General features: G+C 33.5%; 1 protein-coding gene across 9 annotated transcripts in view; it reads right to left on the minus strand.

Annotated features, from left to right (window-relative positions):
* The window catches only part of LARP4 (La ribonucleoprotein 4), a 58,014-nt gene that overhangs the window by 25,345 nt on the left and 13,940 nt on the right, over nt 1-18,729 (minus strand). For 6 of the 9 annotated variants that reach the window (XM_036992130.2, XM_073213530.1, XM_036992132.2 and 3 more), the window contains 7 exons: nt 11,387-11,534; nt 10,611-10,763; nt 8,762-8,837; nt 5,600-5,736; nt 4,003-4,106; nt 1,215-1,325; nt 404-457 (listed from right to left, as the gene is read on the minus strand). In XM_036992130.2, the coding sequence (XP_036848025.2) occupies nt 404-457; nt 1,215-1,325; nt 4,003-4,106; nt 5,600-5,736; nt 8,762-8,837; nt 10,611-10,763; nt 11,387-11,534 (783 nt within the window). The remainder of the gene's footprint in view (nt 1-403; nt 458-1,214; nt 1,326-4,002; nt 4,107-5,599; nt 5,737-8,761; nt 8,838-10,610; nt 10,764-11,386; nt 11,535-18,729) is intronic. The other 3 variants (XM_073213531.1, XM_036992129.2, XM_073213532.1) reach the window with 3 other exon arrangements.

Consider the following 18,729-nt stretch of genomic DNA (forward strand, 5'->3'; position numbering starts at 1 on the left):
ACCAATGACTACTCCTAGGTTCCAAAATGATTGAATGTTAATATGGTGCTGCAGTTAACTGAGACAAAGTTAAGAGTACTGAGAATGTTTTCTACTTTTGATACTAAAAAATTGTTCCTGTTCCTCCTTTTAAGATCTGGAATTATCTGACAGGTTGTCAATCAGCATCTAATTAAAACTTTATGCTGTCTGAAGCTATGCCTTTGGAAAGAACTGCTGTATAGAAAGTATTTTGATGTCCTATCAACTAATATTCTGAAGTAGCATATCACATGACCCAGACATTTCTTTAGAATCATTATGGGTTTTATAAATTATTATACATCTGTTTTTTAAATTCTCAAACAGATAAACAACAAAAAACTCTGTTTCATGATAGTGTCTATTCACAAATTTTTCTTACCATGATAGGCTTGCCCTGAAATGTTTTAACTTCTTCTCTTAAGTATTTAAAAGCCTGTTAACAAAGCAGGAAGGACTTTCATTAGTATTCAAACATTTCATTAAAGCCATCTTTATTGTATGAAAAGAATTTGGTATTAGCAACAATTCTAAACAATATACAATTCTGAAGGTGATTCCATTATGCAGGTAATAGGGAATGAGAAGGTAAAAATTAAAGACCCATGCTACAGTTCATTTTTAGTGTACATTAGGTATTATGGATTACTGCAGATATAATGCACAAACTCAAAATGGACCCAAAGTATCACTAGTATTGTATCAATTAAGAAATGGTTCAGACAGCCTTCTAAGATAAAGAATTTTTTTTTAAAAATCAGTTATTTCAAAGTGTTGTTAGATACATTTTTGTTTCAAAGGACTATTATTTCTCTTAAGTAGAACATGACAACAATTAAGAGTAAAATCATTAAGTCAAAATTCCAAGAATCAGAAAAGAAGTTATTATTTATTGTGGACCAACTATGTATTAGAAATACTGACTATTCAGTCCATGGTTCCCAATATCCATGTTAAAATTGTGTGTTTATTTTTTTATTGATAGGAAACAAACTGTTCTTAACCTGACAATAAAAAGGCTTTTAGGAAGGTGATCAAAAAGGGAACCAATTAATAAGCAAAACCAAAAAGGTGAACAAGGTGCTCAACAGTTTTTACAAACATTACTGTAAGCAGATACTTTCTCCATTAAAATGTATCACTACTTCCTTTACAACCAGGACTTGAAATCAGAGGAAGTATTTTCTTCTCACCTGTTGTGCATCTGTATCTGACTGGAAAGTGATATACCAGTTGCTATTGTGTGCAAACTCACAGCTTATCACCTTGGGGCAGTTTTCATTTTTGAACAAAGCTTTCACTTCCTAAAAAGAAGAAAAACTTTTAACCTTTAAACTAAAGCCTTTCACTTCTAGTGGCAAGCTAAATTTTCCTTAAAGTAAAATCTTTCCAGTCCTGCCATTATCCAAAAGAGGTTATGTCTTCCATTAACATTTTTTAGGTGCTAAGTATTTTCATGACTCTCATTCAGTACAGATGTTTTGCCTACATCAGTCACAAACATGAACTCTGTACCAAGATATCTTCCCTTTCCCATAACTGAAATGAAATTTCAGTAAATGAAAACTAAAACTCCAAATATGAATTTGAAAAAAAAAAGATTACCAAAACTCAGAACTGAATAAAAGCTAATAGCTTGAAAGAAGTTTATAAAAAGAGCAGAAACAAAACAACTGGAAGTGAATATTAAGTATCCCTACAAAGTTATAGAAGGAAAGGAAATATCTACTGAGATACCTTCCAGAGTGAGACACTGTGCTTTACTCCTGAAAACAACCCTGTGTTGAGTATTTTATCACCTCCCATTTTACAGCTGAGGAAATGGTGGCTCAGATTGTTTAACTTACTCACACTACCACAAAGTGGAATTCAAACCCATATTTTTACACCTGGAGTTTTATATAAACTCCTTTTGTCTAATACCTATTTGAATTCAAGAAGAAATTTAACAGCAACCAGTAATTCCTAAATATCGAAAGAATTTGGTTAGGTTATTAACCTGATTCACAAAATATCAGTAGACATCAATTTAAAAAAAGACAAGCAGGAAGCTGACTGGACAATCAACAAGAAAACAGTGAAGTCTAACCTGTATTTCCTCACATTTTTAATACAGTGAATTAAAAAAAGAGATTATCTCTCCTTGCGATGAAATTTTGTTGGGTCAAGTACTAACTTAAATAAGTGGGCAATTAGCTGAGTTTTGTGATGTTTGTGAAAGATCACCAAGTTCAGTTTTTAAAGAAAATTCCCATCCAGTCCAGAACTACATTTTTGGAGAACTTCCGATGGAACTGCTAGATTGCCTCCTGCTAATCTCTACCTTCAAAAATTCATAGATACTCTCCAAGTATTTCTAATTCCCTTAAAATGTGTAGGAATTGCCTAATTTATTTAAATCTTAACAGTATCCCTACTTTCAGCCTCTATCATTCTTCTGGAAGAGTTATATTCACAGACCTACTTTCCCAAATATAATAGAAGTCTGTATCTACAGTAATAAAAAATGCAATACACCTGACAAGAATATTTAAAGCCAGAACCCAAAAACCTTCGCTTTAATTAAATTTCAGTGATTACTGCCTAGGTTAACTTCTCTGGCTATTTTAGTCATCTGCATTTCCTTTATTTCTTTCAATGAACAGTATATTTCTTTAAATGAACAAAGGTTTATTTTATTTACTGTTTTTCAAGCGTGAGTTCTTTATGTATTCAGAATATGAATTACAATAACTAAAAAAATAATAATGGCTAACCTTAGAGTGTTTTATCTGCTAGGTACTGCTCTAAACTTTTTTCTAACTCCAGTTGTATGAGTCACTTATTACTACTATCCCATTTAACAGATAAAAACACTGAGGCAAAAGAGGTTAACTTATACCAAGGTCACAAAGACATCAAGCAAAAAAGCTGAAATTCAAATCCAGGCAGTCTGGCTGTGGAATTCAGGCTCATATGCTCTTAGTATTGCAAATATTCTTCCCATTCTGCAATTTTCCTTTCAATCTGTTACTTCTGACATACAGTTCATAATTTTACATCAAAGATTTATCTAGTGATAGTTCTTTTCTATTTTCTCTCATTGTTTCTAAGTTTAGGAAATCTTCATTCTGGAAATTTAATACTGAATGACAACTGGGCAAAAAGATTAATGTGCCAAATTTGTTAGGTGGCAAAGGTCTAAAAATTATTTTTAAAATGGCTAATCAATTACCATCTATCAGTTACTGATTAATCCTCCCTATCTCTAACTTACCATACATTAACATGACAACTTATGTGAAGCTCTGTGGCTTAATGGTTAGTAAAGGAACATGGGCTTTGGAATGAGTGATCAAGTTCAAATTCAGACTGTCATTTAAACAGCTCATGTGTTCTTAGCTCTTCAACAATACTAAGGCTCAGTTACTTTATCTGTAAAGCACAGATAATAAAACCTTAGGCCTTAAATAACTATGAAGTACACTGCACAATACACTGCAGAACCTAATTACTACATAAATGCTATTATACACATTTTTACATAAAAGGATTTTGGGTGTACTCTTCATTCAAATATGATTTTATGATTTTATTCTTGTACCTGTACCACAGCATCTTTAGGACTGAAGCTTTGCTTTATATTTTGCTAACCAGTAGGGTTAGTCCTGACTCATTAACCCTTATATATATTCTCTTCTTCATTCCTACATTTATTTCTTTCAGATGGATCCTCAAGTTCCCAGAAGAACCTATTTTAATTGCCATTCAGTTAAATCAGTAAATTGAGAAAGTATCACTGCAATACCCTTCTAAGAACAAAGAATTATACTTTCTTCCTCCTTCTCTCCAGTAGTTTCCCAAAAAAATTTACAAAAAAAAATTAGTATTTATCCTATCTATAGTAACTGATAAGAGGGCAATGACTTATACGCTGATGTTTACCTTCTCAAATTTAAGCAGTTAAAGAACATTTAGTTTTATCAATACTTAATACTTTACCTCTATTGGTGTTGTTTCAGGAATTTCTCTAAGAATCACAATACAACGCTTATGACTTGGTCTCACTTTCTCGCCCTTCTCATCAACTTGTACCAGGGGAGAAGCTGAAATTTTAAAAAGGGTTTCATTCAAAAGTGACCAGTAGAGATAGTAATGACATTAAAAAGCTACTCATTTCCATTTTCAACTGAGTGAATTAGTAGAAGCTAATATCCTAAAGAGGCTAAGCTATAGAACCAAAGATTATAGTAATGACAAAATATTTTGAGATGACTATGCAAAGAACACTGTCAAATATTATTCTTTGAACAAATATTAAGAGTACCTACTCTGTGACTAGGCACTGTGTTGGAGTTGAAAAGAAGCACACAACACTTATATAGAAAGGCAATTTCCTTGTATATAATTACCAAATTCTTTATTTCGAGAGACAACAAAAATCAGTGTATATACTTGCATTAGTCAAACACTACTCTGGGGGATGTTAATGAGCTCTGTAATGTAAAAGAAATTCTTCTTAGTATCAAAGTCTAAGAAGCACTTGAACCAAGAATTATACACTACTCTATCCTTGATTTTAACATATTTATTCTTACATACTACTATAGAGAAGTTGTAGTGTGTAAGCTATCTTTTGGATGCTGATTTTGAGGAAATACTGAACGACAAAACTTTTATTTTCTCTACCTTCAGAGAGATAATAATATGCCACATCTCCCCGAACAGGTAAATAGACTAAAAGCAGGTGAGGAAGAAAGCTGGGGTATTAAGTGCAAGGTTCCAGCCCTTATAAGTGGGGAATCCTGTTTGTCTCTTGGCCAATTTTTTTATGTTGACAAGAGTCATTTGAAGAAATATCTGAACAAACTATCAGAGATTTCATAAATGTTTTTAGCCCTCTGTGAAGGGAAATCCTTTACTCCCAAATACTATTATTGGATTTATTGTATTAAACATTTTCAACAATACATTTCATATAAAAGTAAAGATCTACCTTTATCCTGTCAAGTAGTTAACAAAACCCGCAGAAGAAACATTACTGAGAAATACTGATATGAGACACACATACGACTAAAAATCCTTAGAAATTAAATCTAACATAAATTATTTACCAAACTTTAGAGAGTATTTCTCAGACTATGGGTCACAAGTCTTTAATAGGTTGTGAAATCAATTTAAAATAAAAGAAATGAGTTCTGGCAAGTATTTAAAATTAATCTGTGTAACTGACATTTCAGTTGTGTACAAGTATGTGGTATGTATAGTGGGCTGTGATGTAAAATGTGCTTCTTCCTTGGGTTCAAAAGTTTGAAGCAGCCTGCTTTAGAGGATATGATAATGACATATATTATAGCTTTCTTATAGTCTAGAAAGTGGAAATTTAACTGTATACTTGAGTAAGTGGGTTTCAAGATGAACCACCAAGGTGCTGAACTGATATGGAAGCTACACAGTGGACAGTAAAAATTAAATTACTGGAACAGAATAGCGAAAAAAGTGGGCGGGGAGGAGTTAAAAACAATTCCCTGTATGAGCAGAAACCAAAAGAGTAAATTTTTGACTTTAAGGAACAGGCTAAAAGGTATGATTTACATACATCTCAACACTTCAAGAATTAGATCAGGGTCTGTGGTCAGCTTTTTTATTTCGTCCATGTTTGCAACTGTCCAAATTGGGATGAACTGATCACTGTCCATTTGGGATATCAGGTAAAGGTCCTTTGACAAATTTTCTCTGAAAAGAAATAAACAGAAGCAACAGTCCTATAAAACAAACAATTCTTAAAAAACACTTAAAGGAAACATATCTTAGTCACTTCTGTCACTAAGTGTAGGACAACAAAATTATTCTATTAGAAATAACATAGTCAACTGTGAAAATATACAAGTTATTATGCATAATAAACAACAGATATATTCTAACAACTTCCAGAAAGTTTCTGAATCCCTAAATACCTGTGTGGCTCCAATCGCTTTGAACAAAGGATTTTATGGAATTATATTAATATGGAAAAAGGCTTAATATTAGATTTTAAAAATTATGCTACAAAATATCACATACACTATAATTATACCTTATAAACATTTATCACTGGTGTTAGAATATGCATAATAGAAAAATTATGGTTTACACCATCAGTTGGATTGTGGAGGATTTTAGGTTTGTGAATGTTTACATTTTTTAATAAGTATGACTGACTTTTTATTCAGATTTTAAACATTTAAAATTAAGATGAAAGATTAAATAGTTTAAAAAAAGATACAAACACTTCTATCTTACACCAGAAATCTTGTTTAATAAATTGAAGCAAAATCAAACTTCTCTGTCTTGTTATTCACACAAAATATTTGAATCGATCTGGTTATAAATATCTAAAAGTCTCTGATTAAAAACCACCTTCTCTAGAGCCACCCTATTTAAATGTGAACAACCCAAGCACCTCTGATGCTCCTTCCCTTGCTTACACTGCTCTATTTAATTTTTTTCCACTGTGCTTTTACCTAATACACTTCTAAATTGCTTATTTATTGTTTTGTCTCCCCCAGCCAGAATACAGATTCAATGAAGGATCTTTGTTGTTCAAGATGTTTCCTAACTCTAGTGCCTACCAAGGAAGTAGGATCAAAGGCCTTTACATTCAAATTATAATAAAATAGCAATTATTTTTTAAGGTTTCTATTGTCAACAGCCCATGGTTATTTGTTTTTTTAGGGTAAAAAGAGGATAGCAGTAAAAGTTAAACTTATTTTAGCATAAAAGGAGGGATACTATCACTGCCCTCATAAACAAGATAATTCCTTAAGAGCCTTAAAATAAGACAACTGTAAACATAATATTTAGACAACTAAAAAGTTGTAACCTAAATCAACTCCCACTTTCAGCAGGTCCAATTCTCACAAAATAGTGTGTCAAACCCTTAAAGAAACTGTATCTCATCAGAAGTAAGTCAAATGGATGGATATAAGTTACATCTAGGATTTGACCATTCATGGCTAATATTTGATATATACTAATAGAAATTTTGCTGGGCTACAAATGTTAACTGCCCAGATGATTTGAACAGTATCACAGTTCTGAGTAGATTGTGGTAGATCCTGACTAGCCAGAGGCCCACTGCAACAACTAAAAGAGCCTGGATAAATTATAAAGGTCATTGTTTTTGGAGATAAAAGGAGAGCTGTGGGAGCTATAAGGACAAAATGAAATTCCAGAAAGATGATTTTTCTTTCCTGAGGGCATTTGCTGATCCTGGACCAGAGGAAAACCAGCAGAGCTTTAGGTAGGTACACACAGGACTGAGATTATAAAGGAGCTCCCAACACACAGCTGATCCTCTCCCATTCTGAGTTCTAAGGAGGAAGATTGGAGATGGGGAGCCAAGTTGAAAAGGTGGATGATATCTTTAAGGTGTCATGATGTCCCAGTAAGAACTTTTACCAAACATAAGACAGGTCTCCCCACAAGACACATGCCAGACTATGAATCTGCATAGAGTAAAAAGATGATGAACTAATCTCAAACCTCTGAAGAACAGAACTAATTTCTGTTGTTGTTTCAGAACTGATGTAACAGAAAACCGCCAACTTCTAAGTCAGAATCTTGAGAAGGGCATGCCAAAGGAGCAATAAATTAGAGATGGACTTGAATGGCTGCTCCGCCCTGACCTAGTTCAATGCCTGATGGAATTAAAGCAATCAATCTGCTTCCACCTACCAGAATAAAGCCCAAATCTTGTCTAGAGGAAATATTATGTCCCTGCAGCTTCTAGCTTCTTTTATACATAAGGTCCAGCAGATAAACCAAGTTTGTAAGACACACGAAAAGGAAGGATGACAGAGAATCAAGAGAAAAATCTCAGAAATATAAGCAGACACACAACTGATCCAGTTAATAGGCAAAGATTTTTACAATAATTATTACAAGTATGTTATAGAAAATGACTATTATAAGTATGTTACAGAAAATGAATTGTTATCACAGGTCCAACTGACTAGAGAAAAGAAATCCAGAAGGCTTTTGCTTTCATCCTAGAACCCATACTAAACTACAAAAGCAAAGCATAAAAAGGAAGGGAAGAAAAGGGAGATACTTAAGCTGAAGAACCAATTAAACCCAAGTCAAGACTGTATTATGTGTAAAGAAATAAGTCTTTGACAAAATCCAGATTTCTAGCTTGACAAAGTGGTTCACTGGTCTGACCTCTCACCAGATACAGAAAAAAACAGAAGGTATTACATTTGTATACATACCCAAAACTTAATTTTGGAAGGAGCAGTTCTACATATTCAAGTTTCATGATATCTAAGCTCTAGACATACCTACATAATTCTCTTCTGTAAATAAGAGCTCTTGAAACATCTGCCTAAATGAACTCCTTATTTAATAGAACACACTGATAATGTAAATCCTATGCCCATCTACCTAATTAACTTGCTAAAAGTAACTCCATGATCAAAGGTTATAAGAGCCAACTACTAAAAATAAAAACTAAGAGATAATCACATTTCTGAAAACATTAAACCTGAATATGTTCTTAAGTATCCAACAGAAATTTCATTATTTTTCCACTAAGAATAGATCCTTTACAGATCCATTTGGAGGTTACATCTTTAAATCTAGTTAATAAATATCCTGGAGAATGGTATCAAAATACCCGAAAATCGAAATCACTGAAAATCAGCATTTTTCACTCTAGTTCAATCTATTAATCACACAATTCAAAAAAAGAGAAATAGCAATAAAAAAGATTATAGTGTACCGTGAGAAACAAAATTCTAATTGTTTCTTCAGACATTCTTTTAGGTCTTCTGGAGAAATTGCTGAATTGCTTTCTCCTGATAAAAAAGAGGGGAAAGTCAATACCAAATTAAAAGAGGTGGTAAATTTTACATATTGTATTCAGAATAAGTCACAAAGTACAAATTAAAATTCACCACAAAACTGCTTTTATTTAGAGTTTAAATAACACAAGGTCCAACTTAATTTCTTTCAACCTACTATTCTCTAGATAGATTTCATATCAGTTTGAAACCTATTTTATCAAGTAATTAACATTGATACTAAAAGCACTTGACTACCACATTGTAAAACACTACCCTAAAACTTTTTAAATGTGATGACTAATTCCTTAAAAACTCAAAGAACAAAAGTAATAGTAGTCTAAATTTGAAGATAGGAACTAGCTAAACAAAGTGGGAGATAATACATATATTATCTCCGCATTTACATTATTGGCAATAAATCTGGTGTTAGTATAATAATCACCTAATGCTTCATTAACATAAAGTTCCTTTCAAATAAGAAAATAGACTGATCAATGCCATAGGTTTATGACGATATACCTATCCATACTCCTTGGACTTCTATCTCTTAGTATTCTTTTAATTCCCTGATTTGAGAGCACTATGTCTCCCTAGGAGTATTTAAAGCACTCAAAACATCCAAGGATCAGATCAACTCTCTAACAGCCTTCTATGCTTGATGTTTGAAGCCAGAACATGAGACTTTTTAGGGACTCAAACCAGGAAAACCATCAATATCTTATTAGACTCAAACAAATCACTACAGACTCAAAGCATATAATTTGTCCTCTCTTTAAAATCTGTGCATGATTTTACCACTACCTTGATCTACTTGATTTAGGATTCAAAGTGATATTAAATACTGACTTCATTAAGATGAATACAAGAAGCCGCCTTCTATTTGTATGTATATACAATCCTTCCAATACAAAATTCATCCACCCAAATGCTAGCTAAATGAGAAATAACTAGATTTAAGCTTTGTACTAACCATTATGGCAAACTTATTAAAATACCAACTGGCTGCCACATTACTTAAATCAACTCTATGTTCAAAGTAGCCAATAATTAGGTATGACAAATTGGAAGTAGATCCTACCACCTTCAATTATATGGAAATACTACCCCATTCCACTTCAGAAATCAACTTACAAACTGACAGACCTTAGAAATCTCATCCATTTATAATAAATAAGGAAATAGAGGACAAAGGTTTATATAACTTGACTGAAGTCACAGAACTGAGCAGTGACAGAAATGCATACTCCCTATTGTATTTATTTTACAGTTTAGAAATTAGAAAAATAAAATTAGGTAGTTAGAGTCTATGGTACATTTTTTAGTTTTTAAATCCAAGCAACTACTAATCTATGCTAATTAATGTGAAAAAAACATATTCCACAAATTAACCCCAGCAATTTCACATTTATAAGTGCATTTCATATTGACAAAAGCAATGGGAAAACTGAAAAAACCTTCATTGACCTCAACTAACAGACCAAGAAACCCGGACTCTCTGAAAGACTGTAATTGTGGTCTCTCTGAACTATCTTGACTATTTTTTCCTTTTAATTCCACGTTTTCCTTTAATAGATTTTTAAACATTTTTTAGTAACAATTTTCATATTTGGCCATTTGAAAACAGTATAATAATCACCTAACACTTCATTAACATAAAGTTCCTTTCAAATAAGAAAATAGATTGATCAATGCCATAGGTTTATTACGAAAATGATAAAGAGACTGTAGGGAGGAAAAGACTAGCGTACTGTATTTTCATTTTACCAATAAAACCAAAAAGTTTACCAGAAACATCATATATTGGGTAACTCAGATCTTCTGGTCCTAAAATCATTCCATCAGTTGATTCTTCAATGCAGGTAGTATTTCTTGTGCTTTCACAAGATGGATACATTACTTCAAATTCCTTACACATTTCATCTGAAAGCTCTGTATTACCTGTATTAAAGAAAAAATACTGAAAGTAAACAGGGATTCTATAAATTGTATTTTTAGGAACTCCAGGTACTCTATCTTCTTTAACAAGATTTCAAGGAATTCTACCAGTCAGGAAAATGTCTGTGTGGTTTCTAGAAGTTCTCTTCCTAAGGAAGGTAAGTTTTGACCACTATGGAGAAGATAAAATGATTAACAAGTTTAATTTTGTATACCACTATCAATATATCAGACAGCTTTATGCATTTTATTCATTACTTTTCAGATCTAATTCTATGCCAAAAATAGTAATTATTACCATTTTTCAGATGAAGGAAACAAGCATTAAGTCAAGTCATCTGCCTAAGGTCAAACAGCAATGCCACTGAAGGTAGATCAAAACTTACTTATAAATACTATGATATAAATGGATTAAATGCTGTACCCAAAGATATAGCTACTATTTGAAATTACTGACAATACATTCATACTGGATATAAATGAGAATTGTATACAAACTACATGTTAAACATTTATAAATGTATTTAACCAAATAATCAAAGGATGTACCCCAAAAGTTCAATAAACAGGTTTGACCATATGTTTAACCAAAATATGGCTGTTTTAATGAAGTATTTATGACCTACCCTCAGGATGAGACCCCGATGTAGATGCTGTTTCATGCCAAGAGCTTTCAGTTCCATGACTTACTGAAGTGGCATCAGTACTTCCAGGAGGAATTTCCTGCCATACTTTGGCATTAGGATTTAAACCAGTTCCTTTAGATGTTACCTGCTAGATAATCAAAGGATCTATTTGTAAATTTTAAAAGTCAGTGTAATAAAATTACAAATTTAAATAACTTTTCCATTACTTAAATGTGAAGAAAATTCCAATACTACTAACTAACCCAATAATAAAGAAATGTTAAATAATATTTTGAAGTTTTTGGCTCAACTTGAAAATGTAAGTCTTTTTTTTTATTGGTATCATTAATCTACAATTACATGAACAACATTACGTTTACTAGGTTCCCGCCTTCACCAAGTCCCCCCACAACCCCCATTACAGTCACTGTCCATCAGCGTAGTAAGATGCTGTAGAATCACTACTTGTCTTCTCTGTGTTGCACAGCCCTCCCCATGCCTCCTCCCACATTATACATGCTAATAGTAATGCCCCCCTTTTCCCCCCACCCCCTTCCCATCCATCCTTCCCAGTCCAGTCCCTTTCCCCTTGGTAACTGTTAGTCTATTCTTGGGTTCTGTGATTCTGATGCTGTTTTTTCTTTGTTCTTATACTCCACATATGAGAGAAATCATTTGGTACTTGCCTGGCTTATTTCACTGAGCATAATACCCTCTAGCTCCATCCATGTTGTTGCAAATGGTAGGATTTGTTTTCTTCTTTTGGCTGAATAATATTCCATTGTGTATATGTACCACATCTTCTTTATCCATTCATCTACTGATGGACATTTAGGTTGCTTCCATTTCTCGGCTATTAAATAGTGCTGCAATAGACATAGGAGTGCATATGTCTTTTTCAAACTGGGCTGCTGCATTCTTAGGGTAATTTCTAGAAGTGGAATTCCTGGGTCAAATGGTATTTCTATTTTGAGCTTTTTGAGGAACCTCCATACTGCTTTCCACAAAGGTTGAACTAATTTACATTCCCACCAGCAGTGTAGGAGGGTTCCCCTTTCTCTACAACATCACCAACATTTGTTGTGGTTTGTCTTTTGGATGGTGGCGTTCCTTACTGGTGTAAGGTGATATCTAATTGTGGTTTTAATTTGCATTTCTCTTATGACTAGCGATGTGGAGCATCTTTTCATGTGTCTGTTGGCCATCTGAATTTCTTCTTTGGACAACTATCTGTTCAGCTCCTCCGCCCATTTTTTAATTGGATTATTTGCTTTTTGCTTGTTGAGGTGTGTGAGCTCTTTATATATTTTGGATGTCAACCCTTTATTGGATCTGTCATTTATGAATATATTCTCCCATACCGTGGGATGCCTTTCTGTTCTATCGATGGTGTCCTTTGCTGTTACAGAAACTTTTCAGCTTGATATAGTCCCGCTTGTTCATTTTTGCTTTTGTTTCCCTTGATCGGGGAGATATGCTCATGAAGAAGTCACTCAGTAGAACAAAGCGAGGATGTGGAGAAAGGGGAACCCTCCTACACTGCTGGTGGGAATATAAACTAGTTCAACCATTGTGGAAACCAGTATGCATGCTCATCAAAAAACTCAAAATAAAATACCATTTGACCCAGGAATTCCACTTCTAGGCATTTACCCTAAGAATGCAGAAGCCCAGTTTCAAAGAGACATATGTACCCCTATGTTTATCACAGCCCTATTTACAATAGCTAAGAAATGGAAACAACCTAAGTGTCCAGCAGTAGATGGATAAAGAAGATGTGGTAAATATACACAAAGGAATGTTATTCAGCCATAAGAAGAAAACAGATCCTACCATTTACAACAACATGGATGGAGCTAGAAGGTAGTATGCTCAGTGAAATAAGCCAGGTGGAGAAAGACAAGTATTAAATGATTTCACTCATCTGTGGAGTAGAACAACAAAGAAAAAACTGAAAGAACAAAACAGAAGCCGACTCACAGAACCCAAGAATGAACTAACAGTTACCAAAGGGAAAGGGACTGGGGAGGATGGGTGGGAAGGGAGGTATAAGAGGGGAAAAGGGTCATTACAATTAGCACATTTAATGCAGGGGGTAGGGGGGGTCACATGGAAGGCAGTATAACAGAGAAGACAAGTAGTGATTCTATAGCATCTTACTACACTGATGGACAGTGACTTTAATGGGGTATGTGGTGGGGACTTTATAATAGGGGGAGTCTAGTAACTATAATGTTGTTCATGTAATTGCAGATTAATGATACCAAAATTTAAAAAAAAAGTAGAGAGAGGAAGAAAGCAAGATGTACATATACACTTATTTCACCTTATTCAACCCAACGGGGCTTGGTCCTTCTCAAGTATATAAAGACCCTTCAAAAAGTTTTCTCCCTTTCCAGAAAATTCCCTTTCACTGCCTTCTCAGCCACAGGCCCCTCCCTTCATGGAAGACACCAGAAGGTGGATTCAAAGGGCAAGGAATAAATTACTTTAGCTTATGACCTGCATAAGCTAAAGTATGAATCCAGCTTCCACAAAGAGTAACTAGTACACACCAAATCATTTATCAGAAGGTTGTCATAAATTCTGTCTGCCTGGAGGGAATTCTTCGGACTAACCTTGGCTCATGAGGTTAAAAAAAAAAAATCAGCCTTTTAGGTATCATCAATATCCAAATATAGTTAACCAAAGCAAGACTCTGGGTAGGCAGAACTGCAGAGCCACAGAGTTGCTGAAAAAACTCAGCTTCTGGGAGGCCTAACTATACTTCCTGCAATTATATCCCATGAAATTCCCCTGTACCCTTTTAATCTAATAAATCGATTTTCACTTGAGTTATGAGCTTCCACACTGTACAACTAACATGACATATGTATGAACCAATAAAACATTGTTTAATTACTCTTCATCTTGCAATACATTGATTGCTTCCTTTTATCAACTGAAACCTAATTTGAGAAAAAGGAGAAAGGTGAAGACACAATGTCCTTTTCCATGTCAAGGTTAATTCCCACACTGGCATGACACACCAAATATTTTTAAATGTATCCCAATTTTTGGAGGAAGGACTGGGCCTTGAAATAGTGGTACGAGGCAGTATTTTGCCACTGATACTGTTTATCAAGCGTGGGATAACAAGCAGCATATGCCTTTTAGTCAACTTTATTACTGTTTTAAAATTCTCTAGAGAGAATACATTCCCCCTTTCTGCCCTCACCAGACAGCACCCTCCTACCACTTTGCTTTTGGATCTGAGCTGCTTGAGTGTGATTTGGGAGTTTAGGTGCAGCATAATTTCTGCTGATGGCAGAACAGAACTGTGAAGAGCTTTGCCAGCCTAACCTTTCTGCCATGTGAGCACCATTTACTTTGATATTAAGCATTTTAATAGAAGAAAATTTATGTATTTATATACTTACTCTCCTTCCCTGTCCTCAACTTTGAGAATACCAATTATATCCCTATCCAAGAATATAGCAAATAATAAAGACTAGAGTTCTCAGAAAGAGAAACCAAACTTCTCCATTTTGGTAAGTACAATGAAAATAAAAAATTTTATTTTAACAAATAAGATCTGTACATGAAGAAGATACAGTGATGGGGTCATATACCTACTAGAAAGACCCCTAACTTACAGAATTGCTATGCATAGTACTATGTGGTTTTAGTAAAGCAAAACAGAGATTGTTACTTCAAAGTAGCTAATAATTATTACTTAAACATATAATGGTTGAGGCTACAGAATCACACTTGAATTCAAAACCAAGCTCTCATGTAATAATTGTGGGATCATAGGAACTTTAACTCATCTGAGTCTTAATTTTCTCAATTGCAAGCTGAAGTAAGAATTAACCTTAACTAAATTATATTAATACTTGAAAAGCAATTAACACTAAGTATAAATACTCTATATCTTTTTTTAATAAAGCTTGTTGGTTTTGAACGGAAGGTAATTCAACTATCTGACCCTCAAACGTATTACTACACAAACACTAATGCATTACATCAAAACAATTGCAAGCTGAAGTTAAAAAAGTTAAATGTAAACTATTATGTCACAGAACGTTAGCTTTGAAGAAACAGATATAAATCACAAAAGATGGATGGATGAATAAAGAATATAAAACTCCAAAAACTGAAAAGACTAGGAAAATATGATTTTAGAAAAAATACATGTACACAAATAGGAAAACAGATTATCATTTTATGCTTATTAGATTAGCAAAGCACTTAAAAATAATTCCCACACTGGCATGAAATTTGCAAACTCATTCCTTACTGGAGACTATACAGAATGGTACAACCCATATTCCCATATATTATCATTATTTATGAGAGCCAAGAAATGGAAATACCTGAAGTCAAACAGACAAGCAAGAATGGAAATTATTACACAGACACTAGGTAAAGTATTACATAACCATTCAAAATTATAAAGATATATTACTGCATTTTATAAAATCTAAAGGGGAACTAATACATCACAAAGAAAAAATTACTGTTTATTAAACTATGACACACCAAATATTTTTAAATGTATCCCAATTTTTGGAGAAGTTACAATGTGTAACATGGGCACCTTAGGGTTGACGGAACATGAAAAACATCAGATAGAAAGTACTTTCACACAATGAAGAAGAAGAAGAAAAAACCACAGCCACCACAGTAATAAAAGCAAACATGTTAAGCAAAATTCAATGGGCTAGGCACTGGACTGAATGCTTCACATGTATTATCTCACCTACTTCTTAAAACAATCCATTAAGTATCAGTATCCCTTTTATAGGTTATCCTCTTACATAAGAAATAATATATATAACCAAAGACATACAGAGATTAAGTATGAAGTCAGTATTAACCATACAGTAATTACAATTTACAGATTATTACAATTGCAAAAGGAATAAAAACAGATATGCACCAGAATGGAACATGACCTACTATAATAACCAAATCAGGGATTTTTTCCTTTATAAAGCATTCCATTAAAATGTTGCCTTAAATTTGAGTCATAAAAATACGAAACTTAAAATAAGCTTATTATATACGATAGGGATTTTTCAAATTAGAACATAATTGTTAGTGTTCAGTACATTAAGCTCAAAGATTACTTTGTGCCTTTTGTGCCTATATAAATATGTACTATTACTTAGTTTTATACCAGTCAATAGTCATTTAAATTCACCGAAATGTTGACCTTTTTTTTTTTTTTTTTGATGATCACTTTACCTTTCATTTCAGACCTTTCTTCTGGAATCATTTTCCTTCTTCCCCAAGGACATCACTCAGAATTTTATTTTTAGTTGTGGTTTCTCTAAAAATACCTTTGTTTTTACCTTCTACCTTTGATATACAGAATTCTACTAGGCACATGTTCTCTTTTGGCACATTCGCACTACTGCTGATCAGAAATTAGCCATTAGTCTAGCTATTGTTCTAATCCCCCCTAAAGTCTAGTTGCTTTTATTTTTGTCAACAGCATTTTGCAGTTTTACATTCATAAGTCTAAGTGTGGAATTCTTTATTTTACTTGGGATTCAGTGAGCTCTTTGAAATCTGAAGCATCTTTAACCAATTCTGTAAAATTCTCGGCAATTATCTCTTCAAATATTGCCTCTCCACAAACTGCTCTATCACTTCCTTCCAAAACTCCAATGAAATATTCTATACCTTCTCATTCTATGTTCCATTTCTCTTCAATCAATCTCTTTTCCCATTTTTCATTTCTTTGTTTTTCAAAGAATTACACACTGACCAATTTCTTAAGATCTTTTTTCGAGTTCATCAATTCTATCTTCAGCTACTTCTAAGATACATGCAACTTGCCGAGGAAGTTTCTAAATTCTCTTTGTATTTCTCATTTCTTAATGTTGAGAAAAGAACTAAAAGGAACTTTATCTGATCAATGTCTTATTTCTTTATCACCCTTTCAGCATCTTCCTTTCTTAAGTATATTAAACATTCTGATTTTATAATCTGTATTTGATCATTTCAGTATCTGTAATCTCTGAGGGTCTGATTTTGTGATTGATTGTTTCTGCTAACCTTACAGAATGATGACTTAACATGTTTTATTATTTTATACTTCAAGCTGTTTTCCTTGGAACTCAATTTGGGGAATTTTAAAGACTTTGTTTAGAATGTGCTCTTCAGGAGAGGATTTCTTTTCCTTCTGCTAGATCACTGCAGAGTAAAGGCTACCAATTTGGTATTACTTTAAATTTTCTTTTTTTAATTCTTTCAAATTGAAGTATAGGTGACATACAATCTTTTATTGGTTTCAAGTATACAACAGAGTGGTTCAACAGTTACCAACATTATTAAATCCTCACCCCAGCTAGTGCAGTTACTTTCTGTCAACATAAAAAGATGTTAGAGAATGACCTGCAATATTCTCCATGCTGAACTACCATCCATGACTTCACATTTTCAATGTGGGGTTTTTGGGGGAACAGGTCGTGTGAATTTTAGCCTTATTTTGGCATCAAAGAGGACTTGCGGTTAGAATTTCAAGGAAGACCTCTCTTCTACCAATCCAGAGCCAAGGCTAAACCTTACAAGTTTCCTTTTTCTGAAAGCTTGTTTTTTTCCCCTAGTTCATCGTGTGTCCTGTCTCTTAACATTGCCCATTAAAACCAAAACTCTGAGCCACTAAGGATCAATAGATGTGTTAAGAGTAGTCCCTGAGTTTATCACCTGCTTATCTCTCTGGATTAGTACTTTTTAAACTGTTTTTGGTCTCAAGATTTAATTTGCTTTTTTACCAGCTTAAAGCTCTGCTTAAAACTTTTTTTAAAAAAGTTTCAACCAACATTGTTTCCCACAATTTCTAATAATATTCCTTCAAAAAAAAGTACCAGTATTGTCTTAACAAAGCTAAAATGAAAGAAAGTAATTCCAATAATTGAGGGGCAACTATGGTATAACAGAGAAAGATAAACTTTACTCTGTTACCCACCAATTATACCATCGTCAATCCTAGTTTCCTAATTTAAAAAACATAATGCCTACTTTACCAAAACTCATAGTTCCTACACACCTTGGGCACTTAACTTCATTTGTTTTGGTCACTATTTCCTCTCTTCCTTGTGTTATCTGTACATACCTGTTTTGTTAGCATTATACTGGTTTATTTAGCACCCATTCTTTCCAACTAGACAGTGGACTTAAGGTAACAAAAACCAGGCTGAAAGCACACTTTCAACTGTCTAGCTGAATGAAATAGTAGAAGCACATGTGCAAAAAAGGAATCAATATTTAGCAAGTGTATTTATCCTTCTGATGTGCTAGACGATCAGAGTTGATACAATCTTCCTTTTTTCCAAGTGGCCTGAGTTTAAAAT

Source organism: Manis javanica, chromosome 10 (assembly GCF_040802235.1).
Source record: "Manis javanica isolate MJ-LG chromosome 10, MJ_LKY, whole genome shotgun sequence".
In the NCBI taxonomy this organism is placed as follows: domain Eukaryota; kingdom Metazoa; phylum Chordata; class Mammalia; order Pholidota; family Manidae; genus Manis; species Manis javanica.